Source organism: Schistocerca cancellata, chromosome 1 (assembly GCF_023864275.1).
Source record: "Schistocerca cancellata isolate TAMUIC-IGC-003103 chromosome 1, iqSchCanc2.1, whole genome shotgun sequence".
Lineage (NCBI taxonomy): Eukaryota > Metazoa > Arthropoda > Insecta > Orthoptera > Acrididae > Schistocerca > Schistocerca cancellata.
The window spans coordinates 1,068,892,407-1,068,918,022 of NC_064626.1; the positions used below are offsets into that span (position 1 = coordinate 1,068,892,407).

Below are 25,616 nucleotides of genomic sequence, written 5' to 3' on the forward strand. Positions count from 1 at the left end.
ACCGCAACGATCGTTACTGGGCCAGTCCTGGTTTCCACGACGATTGCCGTTGCTTCTATGGTCCTCGTGGTGGGCCCTGTACTTCATAATGTCGGATGGGGCGATGTACACTCCTGGAAATGGAAAAAAGAACACATTGACACCGGTGTGTCAGACCCACCATACTTGCTCCGGACACTGCGAGAGGGCTGTACAAGCAATGATCACACGCACGGCACAGCGGACACACCAGGAACCGCGGTGTTGGCCGTCGAATGGCGCTAGCTGCGCAGCATTTGTGCACCGCCGCCGTCAGTGTCAGCCAGTTTGCCGTGGCATACGGAGCTCCATCGCAGTCTTTAACACTGGTAGCATGCCGCGACAGCGTGGACGTGAACCGTATGTGCAGTTGACGGACTTTGAGCGAGGGCGTATAGTGGGCATGCGGGAGGCCGGGTGGACGTACCACCGAATTGCTCAACACGTGGGGCGTGAGGTCTCCACAGTACATCGATGTTGTCGCCAGTGGTCGGCGGAAGGTGCACGTGCCCATCGACCTGGGACCGGACCGCAGCGACGCACGGATGCACGCCAAGACCGTAGGATCCTACGCAATGCCGTAGGGGACCGCACCGCCACATCCCAGCAAATTAGGGACACTGTTGCTCTTGGGGTATCGGCGAGGACCATTCGCAACCGTCTCCATGAAGCTGGGCTACGGTCCCGCACACCGTTAGGCCGTCTTCCGCTCACGCCCCCAACATCGTGCAGCCCGCCTCCAGTGGTGTCGCGACAGGCGTGAATGGAGGGACGAATGGAGACGTGTCGTCTTCAGCGATGAGAGTCGCTTCTGCCTTGGTGCCAATGATGGTCGTATGCGTGTTTGGCGCCGTGCAGGTGAGCACCACAATCGGGACTGCATACGACCGAGGCACACAGGGCCAACACCTGGCATCATGGTGTGGGGAGCGATCTCCTACACTGGCCGTACACCACTGGTGATCGTCGAGGGGACACTGAATAGTGCACGGTACATCGAAACCGTCATCGAACCCATCGTTCTACCATTCCTAGACCGGCAAGGGAACTTGCTGTTCCAACAGGACAATGCGCGTCCGCATGTATCCCGTGCCACCCAACGTGCTCTAGAAGGTGTAAGTCAACTACCCTGGCCAGCAAGATCTCCGGATCTGTCCCCCATTGAGCATGTTTGGGACTGGATGAAGCGTCGTCTCACGCGGTCTGCACGTCCAGCACGAACGCTGGTCCAACTGAGGCGCCAGGTGGAAATGGCATGGCAAGCCGTTCCACAGGACTACATCCAGCATCTCTACGATCGTCTCCATGGGAGAATAGCAGCCTGCATTGCTGCGAAAGGTGGATATACACTGTACTAGTGCCGACATTGTGCATGCTCTGTTGCCTGTGTCTATGTGCCTGTGGTTCTGTCAGTGTGATCATGTGATGTATCTGACCCCAGGAATGTGTCAATAAAGTTTCCCCTTCCTGGGACAATGAATTCACGGTGTTCTTATTTCAATTTCCAGGAGTGTATATTGCAGTGCCACGTCAAAAAAAAATGGCTCTGAGCACTATGGGACTTATCATCTGTGGTCATCAGTCCCCTAGAACTACTTAAACCTAACTAACCGAAGGCCATCACACACATCCATGCCCGAGGCAGGATTCGAACCTGCGACTGTAGTAGTCGCGCGGTTCCGGACTGAGCGCCTAGAACCGCTAGACCACCGCGAGTGCCACCTCCATGAGTAAGTCTGACTGTGCGGTAGCAACAGTAGTTGGCTATTTTGCTTCTGATCCTCGGATTTAAGAACGTCTCATTTACGAGACAGACGTCGATATTATGATCGATAAGAAAATGCTGGAGTTCGGCCACATCATGAGTGAGGTTGTCGGCATTATACTGGAGGATGCGAAGGTCTTCCAGATGAAGGTCTCTAGGCATGATAGACGGTGGCTTCTCTGATTGCTTGGGCTCTGCTAAGCGACCCGTCAACAGTGGCGACGAAGGTAGCTGGAAGTTGGGCCAACGCCCTGGTGACGGCTGCCAGTGACGACGCGATGGTCGTCAATAACGTAAGTAAGTCCTTCAGTCTGCGAAGGTTGTGGTGCTGGAGGAGTCGACTGGCTTGAGGGTGGCGGTGCTGCTGGTCTGTGTGGGGCAGTCGACGTGGTCGAAGGCGGCTGCGTCTGCTGCATGGCTTCTGTAGCAGTCTCTCGTGAGCGAAGTCGAGCGGCTCTCCTCTCCATCAGCGTGGGCCACGTCCGTGCTTCAGCAGTCGTCGGGGGTGGCGGTGGTGGCAGTTGTTGCCAGCGCCGCTGGTTTCGCGTAGGCTTCGGTGGAGCAGGGGGAAGGCCCCGCTGGCGTCGGCTCTCTTCTTTGTGTCGGGCACAGGAGCGGAAGTTAGCAGGATGGCTACCGCCGCAGAGTCCACAGGTGGCAGGTTGGTCGCGACCCCTAGTGCACTGTCGGCTGTCGTGGTTCCCGCCGCACTTGACGCATAGCCAAGGCACGGTGCAGAGGCGGGCAACGTGGCGGAAGCCCTGGCACCGGAAACATTGAACCGGCCCCCTCGGCTTTCGAAGCTTCTCAACTTTAATGCCCAAATCGTACAATCTGGTCAGCTCAAATATTTTTCTGTGAGCCGGCGTGTCGGGGAGTATGACGACTCTGTGGCCCGTCTTCTCATTAGTGCCCGGCATTCGGTGGTGGTCAACTACCGATGCTGCAAACCCGGCGTCTTCGAGTGCGAGTTTCAATTCTTCATTTGACAGCGACGGCGGGATGCGTCGGATTAGTGTCTTCAAGGTCGCAGGTCGTACAGCTTGAAACGTGTACATCGGGACGCCCCTTCTCCCGAGCTCGTCGTGAACTTTCACGTAGTCTTCAGTCGAGTTGAGCTGCAATTTCAGTGTGTCGCCGTTTCCAGCTTGGCGCACGGTGAACGGCTGCGTACACGTTGCATGCAGCCAATTTCGGAAGTCAGTGTAAGATTCCTTATACAGCAGTACTATCGGCGGTATTCGTCGAGTCGTAACTGGCGGTGGTGCACGACCTTCTTCAGTCCGGCCCGGCGATGGTGGTGCGCCTTCCTGTTGCTGCTGTGGTGCGTTAACAGCACGCTGTTGCGCGTCCCTCCGACTCTGTTGCTCTTCGAGTGAACGGCCAGCTGCTTGCAGTGACGCCCCCTCCCCCTGCAGGCGCTGGTAGCGGTTGCTCACGTCCAGTTCTCTCGCTACAACTGTAAGGTTTTTCGCGCGGGCCTGCTTTTTCGGCGGTGGCAGCTCGAATCCCTCTTCTGTTGCATCGCGGCGCGATGCGTGACGTATAGATCTGTCTCGTATGCTTCGTCGGTACAGCGGGGACTGTCTCCTGTCTTCTCGGTCGTCCTCCGCTGTAGCGAGACGCGCTCCTGCCGTCGCAGCGGAAGGAGCTCTCAGCCGGTGATGGCCGGTGCAACGGTAGCTATTGGGGTTTAGGCCTCGCTGACCGCTCTGCTCTACAGAGAGTTCCCTTCCGAAGCGCCAGTTGCGCTCGGTGGATCGGCGGAAGGTTGAGCTTGCTCCCTTTCGTCGAAAAGCCGCGTAGCTCGCGGAGAAGCTCAATTGTCGCAAGAGTCACTGACTCACAGTAACTCGTAACTTCGGTTACAAACCTAGCGAGACTCTCTCGTTCTGTGTTAGGGTTGATCAGTGCCAGGGGCCCGTTCACGTCGGACCACCCCGCGTACTGTAGGCCACTTCTCTTCCCCCGCACCTCCTTTAGGTGCCGCGCCACTGCACCAACGGCGCACGCTAGGCCGTAGGGCATTCCCCCTCTTCAGTAGGACCTACTTGTTAGCCTTTTCAGAAAAAGCATAATTATCGTGCCTACCCACACCAAATAAAGCTCCTGCAAACACCAAGATGGCAGATTCCGCCGGTGTCTCCCCCGCCCTAACCCGCAGCAAGGCTGCAGCTAAAGAGGCGCGAGAGTCGGCTGTTCCCGTCGACGTCAGCGTCCCGCTTGCCGCCGTTGAGGAGGTGTTGGCCGACAAGGACCGGCAGATCGCTGCGCAAGCGCAGAAACTGCTGAGCCAGCGTCGATTGATAACCGACCTCTGCGGCCCAAGTGAGTCCCCCACGCGAACAAGCACACTGCACATAACACTACACTCACCTGCAACTGGTGACTCATGCACCACTGTCCCACTGCGGCAGCCGACTCCAACGGCGGAACCAGCAGCTGCAGATGAGGACACAGAACAACACTACACTGGGCCATGGCAGGTGGAGGGCCCACGACGCAAACAGAGAAACACCACGCAAACAAGCGAGCAACCACACTCGCAAGGTAGCCGAAAGGCGCTGCTACCTACACCAAAACCCTCACTTCCGGTTAGGAACACAAATACAACAACAAACACGACCCGACCTGCGGTCAGCAACACCACACAAGTACCAACCGCAGCTACGCCCGCACAACAGAAGACTGGTTTTCCCCCAGTCGTTATACAGAACTACGGGGACCTCAGCGTCCTCAACACAACATTCGCGGAAAGGCACTCACCTTGCACGCTACACACAAAGTACTCTGGGGATAGGGCCTCACTGTACGTATCAACCAACAATGAATACAAAGATCTCCTTATCTTCCTCAAAGAAAAGGGGATCGAACATTACACGTACAGGACCGCCGAAGAACGGACACAGCAGTAAGTGGTAAAGGGAGTGGACCCCAGTACCCCAAACAGCACAGTACAAGCGGCGCTCAACTTCCTTGGTTTCGACTGCAAAAGTGCTTCCAGGATGACAGGTTTCCGCTCCCACCACCGACTACCACACTACCTGGTCGAGATGGCCGACACGGCCGCCTCCCGCGGCCTTCTGCAGATGAAAAGCCTTCTGCGGATGGACGTAAGGGTAGAGATATACGAACCGCCACAGGTCCCACAACAATGTAACAACTGCCAGCGGTTCGGTCATTCGGCTCTCCGCTGTGGCCTGGCACCCCGTTGCCGCGGATGCGCTGGCAAACACGCATCCAACGCATGTACACTAATACATGAAAACATACGCCGTTGCGCCAACTGTGGCCAAGGCCATGCGGCCAACTACAGGGGCTGCGACGTATACAGGGAGGCGCAGAGGCGCAAAAACCAAAAGCCGAAGCCACCCAACGTCATAACACGTCCAAGGCCCGCACCTAACCCTGTCAGGAACGGAGTGTCGTTCGCCATGGCTACACGCCCTGGAGGAGCGGAGCAGGCCGCGGAACCTCTGCGCCCAGCACACGCACCTAACTCAACCGCTGCGACAACAACACAGTCGTCCCAGCCAACACACGACACTGCAACCACACCGGTACCAACACCAGCCCCCAAAAACAACACAACCCCACCCCCTGAAACCACTGCCTGCGAACCTACACATGACACACAAGAAAACACACTCACACAAAGAACCCCAGAACCGAAAACCCAGAGAAGGCGTAGGCGAACAGGAGGAAACAGGAGCGGGAACACGCGTGCACCACAACAAAATACCCAGCGACAACAAAACAATGACACACAGACACACAGTCAGCAAGCCAGCGACACCAGCACACACACTACTCCACCCCCCACCACGTCTGACACACAGGCACCTCAAAATGTTCCACATAACAACAACACAAGCGCCAGCCCACACATAACGCCAACACCCGCACCAGCGGCCGCCAACACCACAACCGAGCCACAGGCCGACACACACAACACCAAAACAACATTCGAGGGCATATTGGAAGCAATATTACCCCATCACACGACCGCTCAGATCTATAACAAGATCACGGTGGTCGTCACCACACTCCTCATGGAGCTCTTTACTGCTCAACCTGGGCAGCGCTGGGCCGCCATACAAACAGCGTTCACCACACTGTTTACACCCATACATGGATAACACGCCACACCCCGTCCCCATCGCAAACAACCAGACACTGACACAGATCCTGTTCTGGAATGCAGACGGGATCAACAACAAAAGGGCGGAATTTGCCGCGCTCATGGAGCGTAAGGGTATCCTTATCGCCCTGCTGAGCGAAACTAAGCTCAAACCACGCAACCAACTAAACTTCACCGGCTACTGCGTCTATCGTACCGACCGACCGGACGGCTCCGGTCATGGTGGAACAGCCATCATCATACACAAAGACATAGAACACACAAACATAGTGCTCCCTGAATTTGAAAAACTAGAGGCAACCGCCGTCAGGGTCAAGTTCAACGGAGCTTACACTACACTGGTGTCAGTATACAACAGCCCTAAAAACATTAAAACACGCGACATCAGCACAATACTCAACATATCACCGTGCGTAATAGCCGCTGGAGATCTTAACGCAAAACACCCGGACTGGAACTCACGAATACGAAACTCCAACGGCAAGAAACTATACGAACACGCACTAGGACGAAACTACATCACACTAGCGCCGACCGAACCGACGCACATTCCCTACCGGAGGGGACACAGGCCAGACGTGTTAGACATGGCCCTCATCAAGGGCATAACAACGACACTCAACGTTGCCGTTGAAAACGATCTGCCCTCAAATCACCAACCCGTTATACTGTACATGGAAGAAACACTGCAGCACATGGAACAACGTAGGATGTTAGACTACAGGCACGCGAATTGGACCCAGTTCAAGGAAACGCTTGACAGTCGCATCCCACCCACCCACGCGATTAACGAGACAGCCCAAATTGACGAGGCAGTTGAAACCCTCACCGGCGCCGTCCAGGACGCAATAGCCGACACCATCCATACCAATCCGCACGCCACAACAACACAGTGCTGCCCTGCCCCAGGAAATCCTGGGCCTAATCTCAATGAGGAACCGCCTCAGGAGACACTGGCAGCATACCAGGCGCCAGCACTTCAAACAGCACATTAACAGGCTCCAGGGTATAATCCGGGAAAAAATACAAACATTCAGGACACAACAGTGGGACCAGAAACTCGTAGGGCTGGACACCGCGCGACCTGGCGTGTGGCAGCTAGCCCGACACTTCACCAGGGAGAAACTGTACACCCCCGCGTTACAAGGACCCGACGGACCAGCATATTCTGCGGAAGAAAAAGCGGAACTGATGGCCCTCACACTCGCAGCGTCATTCACACCGAACCTGGATCCCTCAGACCCAGCGTTCACACTTGATACGGACCAGGAGGTCACACGCATCCTGGCCCAACCGGCGCGCTACAACATCCGACAAGCTAGCACAGCAGAAGTCAAATGGGCCATCATGCATATCACCGCTAGGAAGGCCCCTGGTCACGATGGCATTCAAAACCGTGTTCTCCAGGAGTTCACGGACAAAGCTGTAGACTACCTAACACACATCACGAATGCCATACTCAAGCACCAACACTTCCCCGCCTTTTGGAAGACGGCCAAGGTCCTGACGTTCAGGAAGCCGGGGAAAGACCACTCCCTCCCACAAAATTACCAACCCATCAGTCTGCTGAGCGCGCTCAGCAAGATCGTTGAGAAGGTAATACTAAAACGACTCACCAGGCACTGCATCACAAACGACACCCTGAGGCCGGAGCAATTCGGTTTCAGGAATCACCACTCAACAACACAACAACTCCTCCGCGTAGTTGAATACATAACACACGGATACAACACAAGCAAGGCAACTGGGGCGGTGTTCCTGGACATCGAAAAGGCTTTCGATCGTCTATGGCACAACGGCCTAATACGCAAACTTAGCGACGCAGGGTTCCCTGACGGGCTCGTACGTCTCATACACTCATACCTCACGGACAGGAGTTTCAACACCGACGTGCAGGGCAAACAATCGACACGACATGGTATACAGGCAGGAGTCCCCCAAGGAAGTATCCTGGGGCCCTTACTGTTTAACCTCTACATTAACGACCTCCCAGCTACACATAACACGACGGTAGCAATCTACGCGGATGACACTGCCATCCTTGCGCAAGACTGGAAGCCGTCTAACATTAACTCACGACTACAGACTGCACTCAGAACGGCGGTGCCTTGGCTGGTGAAATGGCGTGTTAGAGTAAACGTCGACAAGTGCGAGGCCGTTCTGTTCACTAGACGACCGAAGCAACTGCACAAACATCAGCACTGCAACCCAATAACACTACACACACGCCCAATACGTTTCCGCGAAAAGGTCAAATACTTCGGTGTCTGGCTGGACAGGAAACTACTCTGGGGAGACCACATTCAACACGTGACCAACAAAGCTAACGCGAGGCTCAAACAAATCTACCCTATGCTTAACAGGCGTAGCACACTGAACAAGAGGGTGTCTAGGTCCATGTACATGACACTTATTAGACCCCTGATGACGTACGCAGCCCCTGTCTGGGGATACGCTGCGCCAACTCGCCTGCGCCGTCTGCAGCTCATACAGAACAAAGTACTCAAAATCATAAGCAACGCTCCGCGCTACACACGCATCGCGGACCTTCACCGGGAATACCGGCTAGATACTATCTTGCAGGTATTCCAAAAACTCTCCACACGACTGTACAATAACACGAGACACTCACGCAACCCGTTTATCCTTTCTCTGGGTAACTACGACCACAACCATAGATGGAAGCATAACAGACCAAAGACATTACTGGCTAGGAACTAAACATTTATGGTCCATAGAACGCTAACACGACAGTACTGGCGAGCCCCTGCAACACAGTTACTACTGGAAACCCAGATGTGCGACCAGCCGAAAAACAGGCAACCGCAGGGAAGCCGTACTGTACACAGCACGCAAACCAGCCACGCACACCCCCTACACCGTCCGTGAGCCGATCTATGACCGATCGCCCACTAATCTACAGCGACCTTGAACTGTTGCAGGGACGCAGCAACTGCAGCAAGCGCCGCAACAAGCTCCAGCAACGACAAAGGTAACGATGCACGATACCTCGAACTAACATAACCGCACCTTGCATGCACTGTCGCAGATAGCAAGCCGCTACTGCCCTTACTACCCGCCCTACTGTCGCAGAGGTTTTTTTCCCTTGGCTCTTGCCTTGGCACCTTTTTTCCTCTGCCCTTACAACCGCTACCCTTCAATCGTTTTCGACCACTTCTATCTCCTGATGGACCATGTTAATGAGTAATCTTACTCAGACGCATGGATAACATCACAGCCCGCATCCTGTGACGCCTGATTCAAAAAATAACATGTTTACGGAGGTGACAGTAGAAATTTTGGTTTGGTCACCACGTTGGTGTGGGCGTGGAGGGGCCCCATCCTTGTGTGTCCGTTGTAGCGGCGCTCGAGTCCGAAGCGTAGTCGACATCGGCGTCCAGGATCGGCTCCGCGGTCGAGGTACTATTTCTTCCCTGTTCCGCGGGTTGGTTTGTCGTAGTTGTGCCGGCTGATGGCGGGGCGGCCGGCAGGGCAGGCCCTGCCGGACCGCGGCGGTTGCCGGATCGCTCGCGAAGCACGCGCGCGCACTCTCCACGTCCGTCCGCTGCGACATCCCAGTCGTGACTACTCTAATGCACAAACAAATACTTAGGGGTGATCATAATTAAACTTTGAAACGCTGTAGAAATAATACCACTGATCAGAATGGCGCCAAATTGCAACGGAATATTATCGGAGAAGGGGGAAAACGTATGGAAGAAGAGAAATAAATGGTGACAAAATCCAGCAATAGATGGTGCCGTACGCATCACAATTTAGTAGTGGTCGACTAGAAACGACAAATTAATCATACAACAATGCCTTAGGTGTACGTTTGATGCTAAACAAACTGTACTACTCATTGTGCATGGGCGTACATGTGTGATAATGTTACTTACGTAAGACCATGCATCACAGAAAGGTCATATCATATCGGATGGGAAAAATCGGTTTTTAATTGTCCTGAGGCCAAAAACCGCATAAAAAGCATCAATCATATCGGTTTTTAATTGTCCTGAGGCCAAAAACCGCATTAAAAGCATCAATCATATCGGTTTTTAATTGTCCTGAGGCCAAAAACCGCATTAAAAGCATCAATAAAAATCAAATCGGATTATTAATTTCCGTGTGACTGGCGTAAAAATATGTTCAGTATGTTGTCCACCGTTTTCTGCAACAAGTTGAAATCGAGAAACAGCATGTTCCACAACTGATCGAAGTGTTTCTGTGTTGCGCAATGCGTGCCTTCAATGCAGCTAAGTTTACAATCGGAACACTGAACACATCATCTTTCAGACGGGCCCACAGCCACAACTGTCACGGATTAAGATCAGGTGATCGAAACGGCCAGGCTGTAGAGAAATGGCGGCTGATAATTCTAGCATTTCCGAAATGACGCTTCAGCAGCTGCGTAACTGGATTTGCAATGTTTGGAGGTGCACCATCTTCTATAAAAATGATCCCATCCACACATCCACGCTGTTGGAGATCTGGAATGACGTGGTTGCACAAAAGACACTCATAGTGGTTACCAGTGCCAGTACATATAACAGGACCGGAAGCACCTGTCTCTTCGAAAAAATGTGGCCCTACGATAAATGATGCCGTAATCCTGCACCACACAGTGACCTTTTCGGGATGAAGTGGTACTGGTTGATTTGCGTGTGGATTTTCCGTTTCCCATATTCGACAGTTCTGTGTATTCACATATCTTATCAGATGGAAGTGGGCTTCGTCTGTCCACAAAATCTTCCACGACCAATCAGTCCACTTCCATGCGGGCAAGAAATTCTAAAGCAAAGATCTCTCTTGCTGGCAGGTCAACAGGAAGCAACTTGTGCACATGGGTAATTTTGAATGGATAGCAATGAAGGATGTTTCGAAGGATTTTATGCACCATGCTCGCGAATATGTCCAAAGTTCGGGCAATTCTCCGTGCACTACACGTTTGCAAACCACCTTTCGTCTCCTACTGCACTGTGGCCACTGCTTCCACTGACGTCGAATCAATTCATTTCCTCCCTCTACCAGATTGCACACCAAAAGAATCCATCCTTTCTAATTTCCGAACCATTTTCTCCAGACCCAAGACAGTCATTGGACCAACGCCTTTTTTCAAACCCTTCAGTGTCTGGAACTTCTGCAGAGCGACGTGTGCATAGCCATCATTCTTGTAATATAGCTCTACAAGCAGAGCGCGATCCTGCATTGAGACAGTCATGGCAAACATCGCAGACGCGAAAGTAGGAAAGCCGTGTACCCTGCGTGTTTATACCAACTTCAGTGGGTCGTGCGCGTGGCAGGTGTTCTCATTTACGTATTCTGACACATACAGCTCTATCTATTGGTCAACTTTCTCACTATTTTTTGTCTTCTGCCATACGTTTTCCCCCTTCTCTGATAATATTCCGTTCTAATTTGACGTCATTCTGACCAGTAGTGTTATTTCTAAAATGTTTTGAAAATTTAACGTTAATTATAGTCACCCTTTACTTTGGCAATTGCGGATTGCAAAGCGAAAGGGTTTGGGTTCGATCCCCGGCTGGTCGGAGATTTTCTCCGCTCGGGGACTGGGGGTTGTGTTGTCCTTAAATTCGTGTCGTAATAATTGACCTTCCGTTGTTGGGCTGGATGAAAGGGCATCTCCTAAAAGCCAATAAATTGAATAAAATTGGCAATCGAGCGAAGCGTGACTGGTTGAAATTGTAGAGTAAGTGCAGTTAGCGGATTCAAATGGGTGTACAGTCGAGTCGGTATAAAATGAACCTTGACAGCTCACAGAGCTGCTGCCAGATTTCATTTGCGTAGCGCTAACGGCTACAGGTGAAAACAACAGTCGTCTATATAGCTGTGACAACTCTGTGGCGTTGCCATAGAGGCGTTCACAAAATCACTTTAGGTGATTGGTTGAGGAATGCGCGCGAAGCTGCGGCGCCCAATCCATTGTAACTGTCAGGGATCAACTTGCATCGACTCAACCGCAGAGTGCAGTACCGGCAGTTGCTCAGACACGTATAAGCTTGCCCAGGTTAGACTAGTGTGAAGAACCGGCCGAAGTGGCCGAGCGGTTCTAGGAGCTACAGTCTGGAACCGCACGATCGCTACGGACGCAGGTTCGAATTCTGCCTCGGGCATGGATGTGTGTGCTGTCCTTAGGTTAGTTAGGTTTAAGTAGTTCTAAGTTCTTTTTTTTTTTTTTTTTTTTTAGTGTGAAGAGCTGCATCAAATCAGTCTCCGGGTTAAAGACCATAACAAGAACATTCAAATTCTGGCGTATCCCTCTTCCCTCCGCCTTGTTTACACTACTTAAGGTAACGTTTGTTAAGAATTAATACATACCAGTAAAATCACCAAATCTATGTAATTCCAGAAGTGAAAGAGGTATTGTAATTTGAAAAACATCATTTCTATCACTTCTTCCATAGTGAAGAAAAGGACAAAAAATATAAATAAAAATTCAAAGCCCATTACAGCGTAATCTAATGGTTCAACATAACGTATTAACTTCATGGTTGTGAAGTCCTGAGAGCTTAGGACACCACCCGTCGGCGGGAATTCAAAGAGCAGCCTGGAAACATAGTAAAATACAATTATCAAATTTTAGTAACAATTGTAATGTGTTAGGAAGGCTTGTGCGGTGTGAAGCCTCTTACTTTATTACGCAGAATAAATTGATGTTTGCGTTATATACGGTAAAATCCAAAAATACAGCTCGGGTTGATCGGTTAATCCATAGATTCTTTTTCAAACTTGCCACAATATTTACTGTCTCATTTGGTACAATGGACAGATCCTGGTAATAGCCTCCTCCGTGATAATTTGAAATAGTTCCCATGTAACTGATACCATCTAATTCTTCACTAGAGGTGTATCTCCAGCTGAAAATGCAGAATATGGAAATTGGGTTAGGAGAACAAGGACAGGCGACGGAATGGTTATGAGAAATAAGTACAGTGGCAGTAAAAACATGTAAAAGTGTTTTAAAGACAGACATTGTCACCTACGCTGTAGTGTTCCTCGGTCCGAATGGCTCCTTTTCTTCTGCAGCAGAAGAGTATGCATCGTAACAGGTAGAAAAAGTTCTGGTGAATATGGCTGGTACTTCACAAGAATCATTTCGAACCCTTAGCTGCAAAAAGAAAAGAAAATACCGTTGTGGGCCTTGATCTGCTTGAAAAAGAATAACGCGCTTAGACACTCCGTGAATATCATGTCAATTACGTTAGAGTGAAAGTAGCTTATTAAAAACAGTATCCTAGTTATTTTAACGATAATAGGATCTAATTTCTTTCCTTTATGACGTGTTCGCAACAGACAGTCCTCTCAGTCCTGTGGCTTGCGTACCCAATTACTGAAGTTCTACGTTTTAAAGTCACAATAGAGCAATATTAACAGACGGTTTGCAACAGACCACACAATGATTACATCCCCTGTTAATTGTACTGGCACTTACAAATACCTAGTACAAATATTTCACAACAACATGGATAATATTATACACTGAGGCATAGGCTGCCCTAACGTATCCGTCGCCGGGGTGCGAGCATTATCATGATGCCCTCCCTTCTCCTCCCCGCCAGATGGTGACTAGCGGGGCTTTTAATTCACTTCTACTATTCAAAAAGTTAGTGGCATAATTTCGTTTTAGGATTTAGGGACAACACATATTTCTGAATCTTCATTTATTATCTCACATACAAAACAAAAGCAGTATTGCTTATTCAATTTAAAAAGAGAACAGCAATAGAAATCTACAGAAAATCCACTTTCCGAGCTTTTGTTATCGCAAAATCCTTGACAATGCCACTGATTTCAACACTGATATCATGTTCAATGCTAATCAAAGATAAATAGGTCAGTCTACATTACGACATCGTCGACCTGAGGTAATTTATTTATTATATTTAATTTAGAAAAAGATCTTTCACTTTGAGGTACTGTGACTGGTTATGTCTGATAAATTCTTACTAATTAAAGATAAATATGTTAGTCTACATTGCGACATCGTCGACCTGAGGTAATTTATTTATTATATTTAATTTAGAAAAATATCTTTCACTGTGAGGTACTGTGACTGGTTATGTCTGATAAATTCTAAGTGCTGTGGACAAATTCGGAAATACAGGAATTAAACTGTTGGAAAATAAGTAACTTAATATATCCAATGGAGTTGTACAATAATTTACGATTAACTGTAAAAGTTCTCTTTCATTAAACAGATCGTTTTCATCAATCTCAGAATGTAAGCTGCTACTCAATGTATTTTTTAAACTTGAACATACCTCCTCCTTTCTTCTGATTCTAATTTTCTCCAATGACATAAGTTCTGTAGACAGGTGAAAGCTGCGTGGTTTTCATTTAAAAGTTCGCAACGTTCGTCAAATTTTGTTATAACGGTGTACACCAAGTAATAGTAAAAATGTGTATTGAAATATGTTTCTGGGTCTACTATTGACTCATCTGCATCCTTATAGGTAAAATATTTTTTCCTGGGACGGGGACGAGTTGGTGCGCGAAATTTTGTCCCAACTTCAAGCTCTACAGTTACCATACTTCTTTTGAATTACTGATCATTTCTCTGGACGCGGATTCGGTCCGAATTGCGAGTAATTCGTTTCTAGCTTGTGATGTCATCTTGTCCGCTTCTGAAACAACAGAGGTTGATTTTTGCAAAGCTTTGCTGCCCAATATTAATTTTGGACAGTATGTCGTACAAGATAACTTTGGAGTAGATTAATTTAATCGACTTTAACTCTCCTATTAAGGAATTGGTCATGTTTCTACTTTCAGTATCTGTATTATCATCAGAGTAAATTTTATACATAGCATTACAGATCTTTCCCGGGTTGAAACGAAGTGCTTTCAATGCCTCGACTTTCCTTTCCTATCGGGTAGTGGACTACGGCTTTAAAGTAAAATCAGCTACTTCACTAATAAGTATTTGCCAATGTGCTGTGGACGTGGCCAAAAGCACACAGATTTCTTGAACTCTAGGAAAAAAAGCTGTTATTTCTATGAACTTGTAGCGTCATTCATTACTAAATTGAGACTCTTTGCCGCGCAATGTATATAAAATGAAATACACGTGGGTTAAGATCTAGTATTCTTTTCTGAAGACCCGTATTTTTACCTCTCATATTCGCGGCAATATCGTTACCCTGACAGCTAATATCTTGTAAATCAATGTTACATGTCGATAAGAAATCTAACAGAAATGTAATTAGCATCTGGAAAGTAGAACATGCGATAGCAAAAAATCCTAAAAAATGTTCCTTTACATCAGCTTTTTTTTTTTTTTTGTAAAAGAACTAAGAAAAACGAATCTAAACACTATTGAAATCCGTTCTTCGTGCGCTAGGTCGATTGTGCAATCTAAAATAATAGAAAAATATTTTGATGGTTTTGAGTTAAAAATAACAGTGCTTTTAATTCTTTCTCCTAATTAATAAATAATTCCATTTTGGATTGTATGATTGAGATAATGTTTAATTCAGGACTCAGCTTTTTGGAGCGAGCGACGTGCTTGTCTAACACATCATCGAAATTAGAAACACATTCAATTAGTTTTAAAAAATTTCCATTATCAAGCTGGAAAAGTTTTTCTGTCTTCCCCCTCAGCAGTAAACATCGTCGTGCTAAAAAGTAAATTAGATGAATTATTCTTTCTATTATAGCCATCCATCTTATTTTCTCGCGTTCAGTTTCAGACTGGGGCATGAAATCTACAGTCTTTCCTTTAAAAACATTAGGTTTCAAATCCAGGTGTTTTTTGATGCTCAACAGATTCCTACACTGTTTCTTTCTATTTTATACTTCTAGACAAGTGCTGACATTAAAACGTTTACAGTGAAAACAATAAATGGAATCACCTGATATTGAATATACATGACAATGTCTTTTAACGGTTTCGTTATTTGATAACCTCTTTGTATAGTTTTGGCTGGATAGGCAAATTTATTTATCTTTACTGGTCCATGATCTACTAAACACATCCTGAAGTTATCTGTTATCGCTCGAGGCTAAAATGCTGCGACATTCATGGCATGTAAACTGATCAGCTCTCCCGATGACATATTGCCACTTTCACAGAAATCAGTTCCAACTATTACCGGCGACGGTGAAGAAGTAACTTTTGATTGTCCTCTTTAACCAGATCTTTCAGATCTTCGGAAGCAGAAGACGGGCCTATTACAGAAATAAAAGCAAATAGATTCGGTAATATACTGTACAGACCTTTATTGTCACCAAACTGGTGTCTTGGTAAATTATTAAACACAAAAGAGGCACAGCCACACTTTGCGAGGTGCCGGGGCTAGCAGTGTATTTAACACTAAATTCTTCTAGAATCTTCATATGTAAATGATGCTCTAAGCCCCCCCTATTCTAACTCCGACTTTTGCTGTTGCACATGGATTAAGAAGAAACGCGAACTGACTGTAATCGACCCTGCAAGTGGAGTAGAAAAGAGTTTGGCACCTGCAATAATTTAATTTGATAGAAATTAATTAAATAAAGGAAAGTTTCATTAACGTAGTGAGAAATGAAAGGGTTGCTCTACCGATTAACAGAATGAAAGTTCCGTCCAAAATAACAATTTGATTTAGTATGACTAGACTCAAAATCATAAACAAAACACATGAAACATTTACAATACATCAAATTGGATACTCAAATAAATGCTGTGAAGGTGAAGTTGTCCATAAACTAGATTGTGACATTTATGATGAAGTGGTACATGAAGCCAATTCCTTGCAACTCAAATCTTAAGAGAAACACACAGCCAACCCAACATTAATTGGTGCTACAGTAGTGAGAACTCAGACAATGAACACCCAAGACAGAACAAAGAAAAGATGGGAACAGGCGCGCTCTGCTGAGCTCTGATTATCACAGAGCAAATTCGCTAATCTGCCGGAGCTGCAAACATACATTACCAAGCTGTCTTCTTAACTGCAAGGACACGATCTGGCGTACCGGAAGCGATGGCTGGTTGCTTCGACATCCCGTCGTGGTGATGATAATGTCGCGGGTATAGTCCGAAACAAATTATCCTGGTCTGGCTGGTCCAGACTAAAGACTTCCTGTCAATACAAATGCGCCTCTGAGGGCGACGAAGAAGGCTCACCACACAATCACTGACGGTACAGTGATTGATTTTAACAAGCGAAGTCACACAGTAACTCTGTTACAGTCAACTTGAGCCAAAACTGCTCAAGACAGACAACATAGGCCGCTTGTACGCAGAACGCTCAATTGCCAACTGTACTCGAAAAGTTACGTTGAAGTCGAAACTTCAGCAACTTCGTCAAACAGTTACTATCAAATAAAAGTATATTAGACAGCCAACGGAAGGCAGGCTGTCCAGAGCAGCGAGAGCTCAGTCTTGTGACCTGCTCCAACCGAAAGGCGAGAGCCAACTACCACAAGAGCACCTGTTTAAACCGAACACAGAACATTCCCGCCCCCACGACAGTGGCCGTGGTTAAACGTTCCAATCAGCAACTCGAAAACCGGCGGAAAATTCCACTCTATTGCCGAAGCACTATCATTCCACCAATGGAGGTTCTTGGCGCCAATTTCTGCGCCGGTTTTGCTACGTCACGGAGCTATGCTCTGAGCAAGCTAATCACAGTTATGATTTTGCAGAAAACGCGGGAATTTGCCCGCCAAGACTGCCTGGGTACACAAGTCATTCCCATGCCTCGCTGGTAGCCCGCCAGAAAGTGTTTTCGCTAAGTTTCTGCGAAATAACGGAACCTCTAGCCCAGCCGCTCCTTCATGCAGGCCCCTGCAGGCGTGTCTCCGCCGCTATTCTGACAATGTCGGCGTCTGGAAAGCATTCACTTGACTGCCTCACACCCATCGGCTTAACCCTTTCAAGATCAGCAGAGCCCGCCTGTCACCGGACCACGTGGGTGACGAGAGACGCTGCGTGGGAAGTCCGCGTGTGTAGGAATAGCAACTTTTCACCGCATGCAATTAGAGAGGAAAATGGAATTACTCAGAGTACGATAGAAATATGAGAGGGGGCTTCTGCCACCTCTCATAGCCCCTACGCCATTTTAGATTGTAATTAGTGAGCGGTTGGCTCACTTAGGAGCAAGGTAGTGAATCTATCGCCCAAAAACAATCTAGCAAACTAACTCCACATGCCGCACTCTATAAAAAAAATCACTGCAACTGAAAAATGCAGCTCATAGAGGGAGGATTATTTATGATGTAGCCAACTTCACCTTCTTAATATGGAACTCTAACACTCACATCACACATCCATACCCAGGGAGCCCCTTCCAAACACCGATTCACACAGACATTCACACTCTAAATATGGCCCGGGCACGTGAGCCAAATATGGAGCAGTTTATTCTTTACAATCAGAGTTGGAGTGCTCCGCAATTAAATGCCCAAGAAGTTACAACAATTTCAATCATTAAACTAACCTGAACTCAAACACACATGATAATATTTAAGTTAACAATCTCTTTGTGAGCTTTCAGAATCTAATTACAACCTCCGATTCATTCTGTCTCCCTGCAGCAAGAATAAATAACCTTTACAAAATGTTCCCTGAACTGATGGTCCATTCGCAATGACAGTGGTGGTATCTGCTTCAATTTATGGGGACTTCAGGCACACTGTTTGCATACACACAACAAAAAATTCAGAATACAAAAAAAACATGGTGTAGAGAACAATACAGTAATCTGTAATTTGTGCGCCCTACTCTATCACTTACATAAGAATTACAGTGCAAATTCACAAACACATACAAGGTATAACATACATTGCAAAAAAACACTAGAGAAAGAATTTTAAGAAAAAAAAAAACAAGGTTCATGGGGTGTCAAGTTGTGCTTGCACATTGCATAATGTTGCTGTGCTGAGAATGAGGCACTAAATCACATTGTAAGAAATATTCAAAGCACTTCATAAATTCGTTAGTTTCTCTGAGGGGGTTGGTATGTTGAGTCATATGCATTGATGCACGTGGTTCCATGTCTTGAGCATCAGAGGGGGGCTTTCGGGATGGGGCCACAGTACTGACATCACATAGGGCTAAACGTCGGGTGTTGTTGCTATGTTGTTGCAACAGCAATAGGGTGTGCTGGAGCATCTGCAGTACGCTGTTGAGATTGCAGCAAAACCCACGCATATGATCACGACAGTACGGTAGGAAGACATAGGCTCTCCTCATGTCGATTAAATGTCTCTGAGGTCGACTAGCTGGGATGCATCACTAGTCCAGGTCTTTTCTCTCCGTGGACAGTACTTTACGTTTCCCAATATTTCAGTTCGACGAGGGATGATGGCATGTGGAGTTACTCCACAAGTGTGGGAGGTGATCCAGTCAGGATCGAACTAGGAGCGACGATTGCTACAACTGCTCTCTAAGTGAGAGGAGAAGTTAGAAATGAGACAATTCATTTGTTAGAGTTTTTGGCACAATACTGTTTTGTGTATGCCGATCGGCCAATGCTAGTGAGTTGTAAAAACTCAAATAGGTGATTATATAGCGTCCTTTTCTGTCCTGAGGCACATGAGGCCCAGGTTGTGACACCTTATGTGATCTTCGTGTACTCACGACAACGTGGTCTGCCGCAGGGAATCCCTCCAAACGGCTGCCGCGTCCGGAGAGCTAGCTGGCTGTTGCGTGCTGGTCGCGTGTCAGTGTCAACGGTCAGCCACACTTCCGCTTGTGGCCCGAGGAGGGCTTTCTGCCGCCTAATGCCTCAGGTATACGGCCCAGTGACTGTCACCTTGTAGGACCGGACGCTGCCGCACCCTTCTCGTCAGGTGGCGCGCTGACGCTCCCCTTCTTGCAGATGACCTCTTGTTTTTTTTCTCCGGCTGGCCTCTGCATTGCCACGATTCCCGTCATCTGCACAGTTCTGACAAAAATCTTATGCCTAACTTTTTCCCATGACCTTCTATGTTATAATAAATTTACGTAACGATACATTGATGGTCTGTCATTTCAGACACTCTTATTTTAATTTTATAGTTATCAATCTATGGCTATCATTATAACAAAATCTTGGTATATCTAATCTAGACATGGAAATAATCTATCTTGATATTTGTATAGAGACCGAGCTCACTACTGTACATGGTGTGTGACGCTATATTGGATGAACAACTAAATGTGCGGGTCCACACTAATATTACTATTAATTATATAGATCGACAGTAGACATGCTCAAGAATTAACTACCAATTGCCAAAGATCTACATTCTATGTCTTTTGAATAAATTATGTTATTATGCCGGTCGAAGTTTTACTGTGCTATAAAGAACCTGCAACTATTCTACTTTCTCTCGCCCGTCGTCCCTCCATCTCGGGTCTGTGGTTTGGTGATCTGAAAAATAGCATCCCAACAGGCGCGCGCCAAACACTTGTGGTAGAAAACCCCCACAATATTAAGGACCTTGTTATTGTTAAATCCTAAAGTTTAACTTATCCTAGCATATGGTACTCTCTCTCTCTCTCTCTCTCTCTCTCTCTCTCTCTCTTTTTTTACAACACTCTTACATAATTCCTGTTACGCTGAGATGTCTCGCTGCTCGCCGCTATTGACGACAGTGATGTGCGCGCCGTACGACATGGCCTCCGAATTCTCACTACGCCTCACTGAAACTCCAGAGACTGGGTTAGCCATGGCTATACAAGGCAATAAATTTATAGTTGCAACTTCTTTTTCTATGTGGTGTGGTTTTCGCGATCAAAGCACACCTTTCCAGAGGCAATGTAATATGACCAAGCCAGGACTGGTTCCTGTCGAGGATTCCGTCGCCCACCACACACCAGCTACACAGTATGTCACGAATCTCCAAGTATAATTCCTTGGTTATTCATCTGTGACAGTCACAAGCAGCACGCTAAATCCCCAACCAGCACATTGGCATGGTGGGCTTTATGCCCGCATTTCTACCGTCTAGGGCACCATTGGAGTCAAATGCTCACAGGTTCACACCGACTTACAAGACAACGACGCTGGCGCATCACTGTAAAAACTATACTGCCCATATTCATCCTCGAAATCACGCAATAACCACAATCTTGCAGTGCTCTGACGCGTGCCTGCAAGCATTGGTATGAACGTCTCACGAACTGGTTTTGGCCGCTATGGAGCGTATCACGACTTCTCAGAACGCTTCTAAGAGCACGTTCTTGTATGCGCCCGTTTGTGCGACATCTCCTCACTCATCATTATCCCTTAACATGGACACCAGACAGGAAAAGACAAAAACATTGCTCATGGAAAGGTAGTGTCTCCTACTCCATCGACATTGGAAGTCGCGAACATAAACAAAAAAAGGATAGCAGCAGTAAATTCTTATGCGAGACAACGCAGCGTGTTAATACTTTAGCAATCTTAATCTATTAATGCAACGATTGTTGTTCCCCTATTCTACTATGTACACCACTTACACTACTACTATTCCACGAACTCCTTTATGTGAGAGATGTGGTGGAGTCCTATGGACTTCTTTCCTTTCAGCGTCTCCAATTCATAAGCATTGTGGTGAGCTGCTCTCCTTATACGGTACAGGCCGTTGTAAACAGAATAGAATTTTTGGCATTTCATTTTTTGTTTGTTAGAGAGTCGGAAAGACTTCACGAGCACCCTTTGTCCAATTTGGAAGTGTCGTAAACGAGCTCCCCTGTCGGCACGTCTCTTCCTGACCTCTGCTGCAGCCCGCATCCTCTTGAGAGCCAAATCCACTATGGCTCGGTGCTGCGTTCGCGCCCTTGGTGTGAAGTTTACGACCTTGGTTATCAAGTCCTTAGGAATCCGGTTTTTCAGTACTGTAATGGGTGCCAATTTTGTTACCCCATGGGGTGCCTCATTGATCACCTCCTGGAAGTCTTTAAGGAAAACGTCCCATGTCGTGTGCTGTTTGTTACAGTACAACCGGCACAAGTTTCCGAGTTCCTTAATAACCTGTCCTGCAGCATTCGAGCTCGGATGGTGTGAAGATATAAAAATGGGATCAATTTTACATCGACGCAATGTCTCCTTCCATGTTTTTTACTTAAACTGTGGCCCGTTATCTTGGCTAGTACTCTGCTACCAATTGTCTTCCACACCCGGTTTCCTTCATGTACATAGTCTTGGAACACCATGACACCCAGACCTGAGTATGAACTGTCCGTTACTATGCAAAGCTCTTCTGCTAAATTAGGGTGTGAGAGGATGGGTGCTTGTAATAATGCGAATTTTAATGCTTTCCATTTGGATTCGGCCGCTTCATCCCATTCCCAAGGAATCTTCTTTCCTGTAAGTTGATGCTACCTAGGACTGCTCTGAGTTTTGACATGTATAAAGCGGTTGTAAAAATTTATGATCCCTAAGAACCCCCTTAACTGCTTCTTTGTCGTAGGAATGGGAAACTTTTCAATCGCTTCGATCTTTTTCGGGATTTGGCGCAATGCCCTCACCCATGATGATATGTCCTAGAAATTTGACAGAGGACGTCCCAAAATTCGATTTTTCGATATTGATAGTCACTCCGTATTCCTTGAATGTCGCAAGGAGTTCACCGAGGACCGTATTGTGCTTTCCCCAAGATTTCTCCGCGATCAGCAAATCGTCCACATAGCTGGTGACATGATGTTTCAAATTATCGCTTATTATGCCGTCCAGCCCCCGAATGAATGCGGCAGACGAAATGTTCAAACCAAATGGTAGACGACGAAACCGGTAACATCTTCCAAATGCTAAATAGCTGTGTACTGTCTGCAATTTGGGTTGAGCTCGATCTGCCAGAAACTCGATTTTAGATCAACTGATGAGAAGATTGATATTCGATGGAAGTTTTGTAAGAGTTCCTCTAATCGTTCCGGTCTGTCTGTTTCGGGTTCTATTATGGTATTAATTTGTCGCGAGTCCAAGACTAAACGAATACTACCATCTGCCTTCTCGACTACTCTTAACGGGTTATTATAGGCTGAAGCCGTAGGTTCTTTTATTCCTTCACTCAGCATTCGCGTAATTTCAGCTGTTACTTTCTGTCGATATGCCAAGGGGATTGGGTAGGATGGCACACGAAACTGGTTGTGCGGACGTACACGGAATTCATATTGGAAGTTCTTTATTGATCCTGTCTTGGGAATTTTTTTTTTTTTTTAAATGGTTCAAATGGCTCTGACCACTATGGGACTTAACAGCTGTGGTCATCAGTCCCCTAGAACTTAGAACTACTTAAACCTAACTAACCTAAGGACATCACACACACATCCATGCCCGAGGCAGGATTCGAACCTGCGACCGTAGCAGTCGCGCGGTTCCGGACTGCGCGCCTAGAACCGCGAGGCCACCACGGCCGGCTGTCTTGGGAATGAAAACCTCCGCATGTTCTACTAGTAATTTATGAAGTTCTTTGCGGTGGTCGCACCTTATATTATTTATTGCTTCCACTTTTTCTCCTATTTTCTCCTTTATTTCTCCCAATATTCCTACTTCATTCTCATCCGTGTCCTCTCCCCTACCCGCAACTTCGACCTGTTCTTCCTTTCTGTCTTTCAGAAACGCATAGTTCATCCGTACACAGTTAGACGGTAGTTGAGCTGGGATCAGCTAGTCTTCGAACTTAATGTGGACGGGATTCCCTTTCATCAAAATCACTTCACCTCGTCCTAGATCAACTATCGCTTCATACTCATTTAGGAAGTCCGTTCCTATTATCATGACGATCGCCAGATTTGGCACGATCCAGAAGTTAGACACTATTTTGTGTCCTTGGCAGGAGAATTCCAGTCTTGTTTGTTGGGTGACCTTCGTACATTTACCCGCTAATGCCTCTTTTATTTTGGTTTTCTTAACCGATAGGACAGGCCAGTCCACCTCCTGAGAGCACCTCTTGTATGCTGCCTCAGATATTGCTGTTATGTAGCTTCCACTATCTATTATCGCATTCATACTCTTTTCAGCTATTGCTACTGTGATAAGAGGCTGCCGATGCGGTCGAGGAGTTGTTTTATGTCCTTCGAGCAGGATTTCTGATAAATCTTCGTAATTTATCATCCGTAGTTGGCCAGGTCCGAGATTACGTGCAAAATTCCGGCGGCCTGTGTTCGCACTAGTCTGGCGTCAATCCCTTGTTAAGCTCCCCCTCCTCTGACGTGCATTAGGATTTGCGGGTCTAGTTTCGATCTCCTGCCTCCACTGTTGTCCTTGGTTTCGCTCTCTCCAATTTCGGTCGCTTTGCCTTTCATTATTCCTCCTATCCCAGATTCCTTGTCTAGATTGACCCTGTTCCTTGACTTTCTGGTTTCCGTGTCTCTGGTTTCCATAACCTTGAATAGCGTAACCTTGACTTCCGTAACCCTGGTTTCCTAACTGACCAGTGCGATTATGCGATCTGTTGTCGTCTTCTCTTCCTAGCCCGTGGTATTTGTTACTTTGCCCCTTCTTCCTGTCCTTTGCGTCTTGTTTATCAACGACTACTTCGAGTTCGCGCAATAGACTCTTGAATGCTTCTGTGTCAGATCCACACTTCCCGACAAGTGTCTGTTGGTACCTAACTGGCAATTTGGAAAAGCAAAATTTAATGATTTCTCCGTTGCTATATGGATTATCTAAAAATTGATTCTTCTTGAGTAAATCATCAAGAAATTTGGTTGCGCTCCTATGCCCGGACACTTCCAGTTCAGGACAAAATATTATTTCCTCTTTAATCCTGTCTTGCGTTTCGTTTGACCAGTAGGTCCGCAGGAATGCATCAACAAATTCCTGATAAGTCCGACACGTCGCTGCCACACCCCGCATCTTTTCCGCGGCTTGGCCTTCGATGTATCCACACATGAATTCTAATTTTGCCTGGGTTGGCCATGATGCCGGTAATGAATTTGTAAACTGCATCACCCAGCTCTTCGGATGCATCGACCCTCCATTTTCTTTGAACTTATGGAATTTTAGTATCGACAGGAAGTATTGTGATCAAAATCCTGTCTGATCCTCGCACTGATGTTGTCAGTCGTTTCCGATACTTGCACGTCTGCTGAGTGTCCTGATCTACCTTGCTGATAACTATGATGTGCTACCTCTGTATCACAGTGGAAGTGGCACGCAGAATTCACTCTCCTTAAGTGGCTACAATTATTGGAGCTATTACTCGCTGTTCTGCGTGTGCATTGTTAGTTCCGCCCTCGGTCATTGGGCTAGAGCACGGCGGGCTTTTCCTCGGAGACACAATTCTGTGTACTCCATCATTGGTATCCGAACGGGCAGTGCTCGTGTGCCCGTTTTGCTCTAGTTTTGCTATCCAACTCTCTACTTTTTCCATTCGTTTCGTGGTGTTCGCAACCGCGATATTACCTTGGGTTTTTAAGAACGCTAGGGATTTTGAGTGGGATTGTGTTGTACGTCAGAAGCGCCCGCGACTTTCATTGCCACTATTGCTGCCGTTTTGGCCAGGCCTGCTACTTTTTGTGCAGGCATTGACATTTGTTTTACTTCTCCACATTCTTTCTTTATTGTTAGTAATTCCCCTCGAATTTCTCCTATATGCGAAATTATTGCCTGAGTGTCCTTCTTACGCTGTTCGTCAGCTTCTTCTTTCTCCTTCTTACGCTGTTCGTCAGCTTCTTCTTTCATTGATCGTAGGAAGCTCAGTATTGGGTTTATGTCATCTTTTTGATCCTCTTCAAACATGGGCGATGTAACTCTGGACACCTGGGCGCTAGAGCTC

General features: G+C 47.2%; 1 protein-coding gene across 1 annotated transcript in view; it reads right to left on the reverse strand.

Annotated features, from left to right (window-relative positions):
* LOC126127625 (polycystin-2-like) overlaps positions 1-25,616 on the reverse strand; it is a 130,295-nt gene that overhangs the window by 58,361 nt on the left and 46,318 nt on the right. The window contains exons 2-4 of the mRNA XM_049915147.1: positions 12,929-13,053; positions 12,578-12,802; positions 12,264-12,492 (exon numbers count right to left, since the gene is read on the reverse strand). Coding sequence (XP_049771104.1) covers positions 12,264-12,492; positions 12,578-12,802; positions 12,929-13,053 — 579 coding nt within the window. The remainder of the gene's footprint in view (positions 1-12,263; positions 12,493-12,577; positions 12,803-12,928; positions 13,054-25,616) is intronic.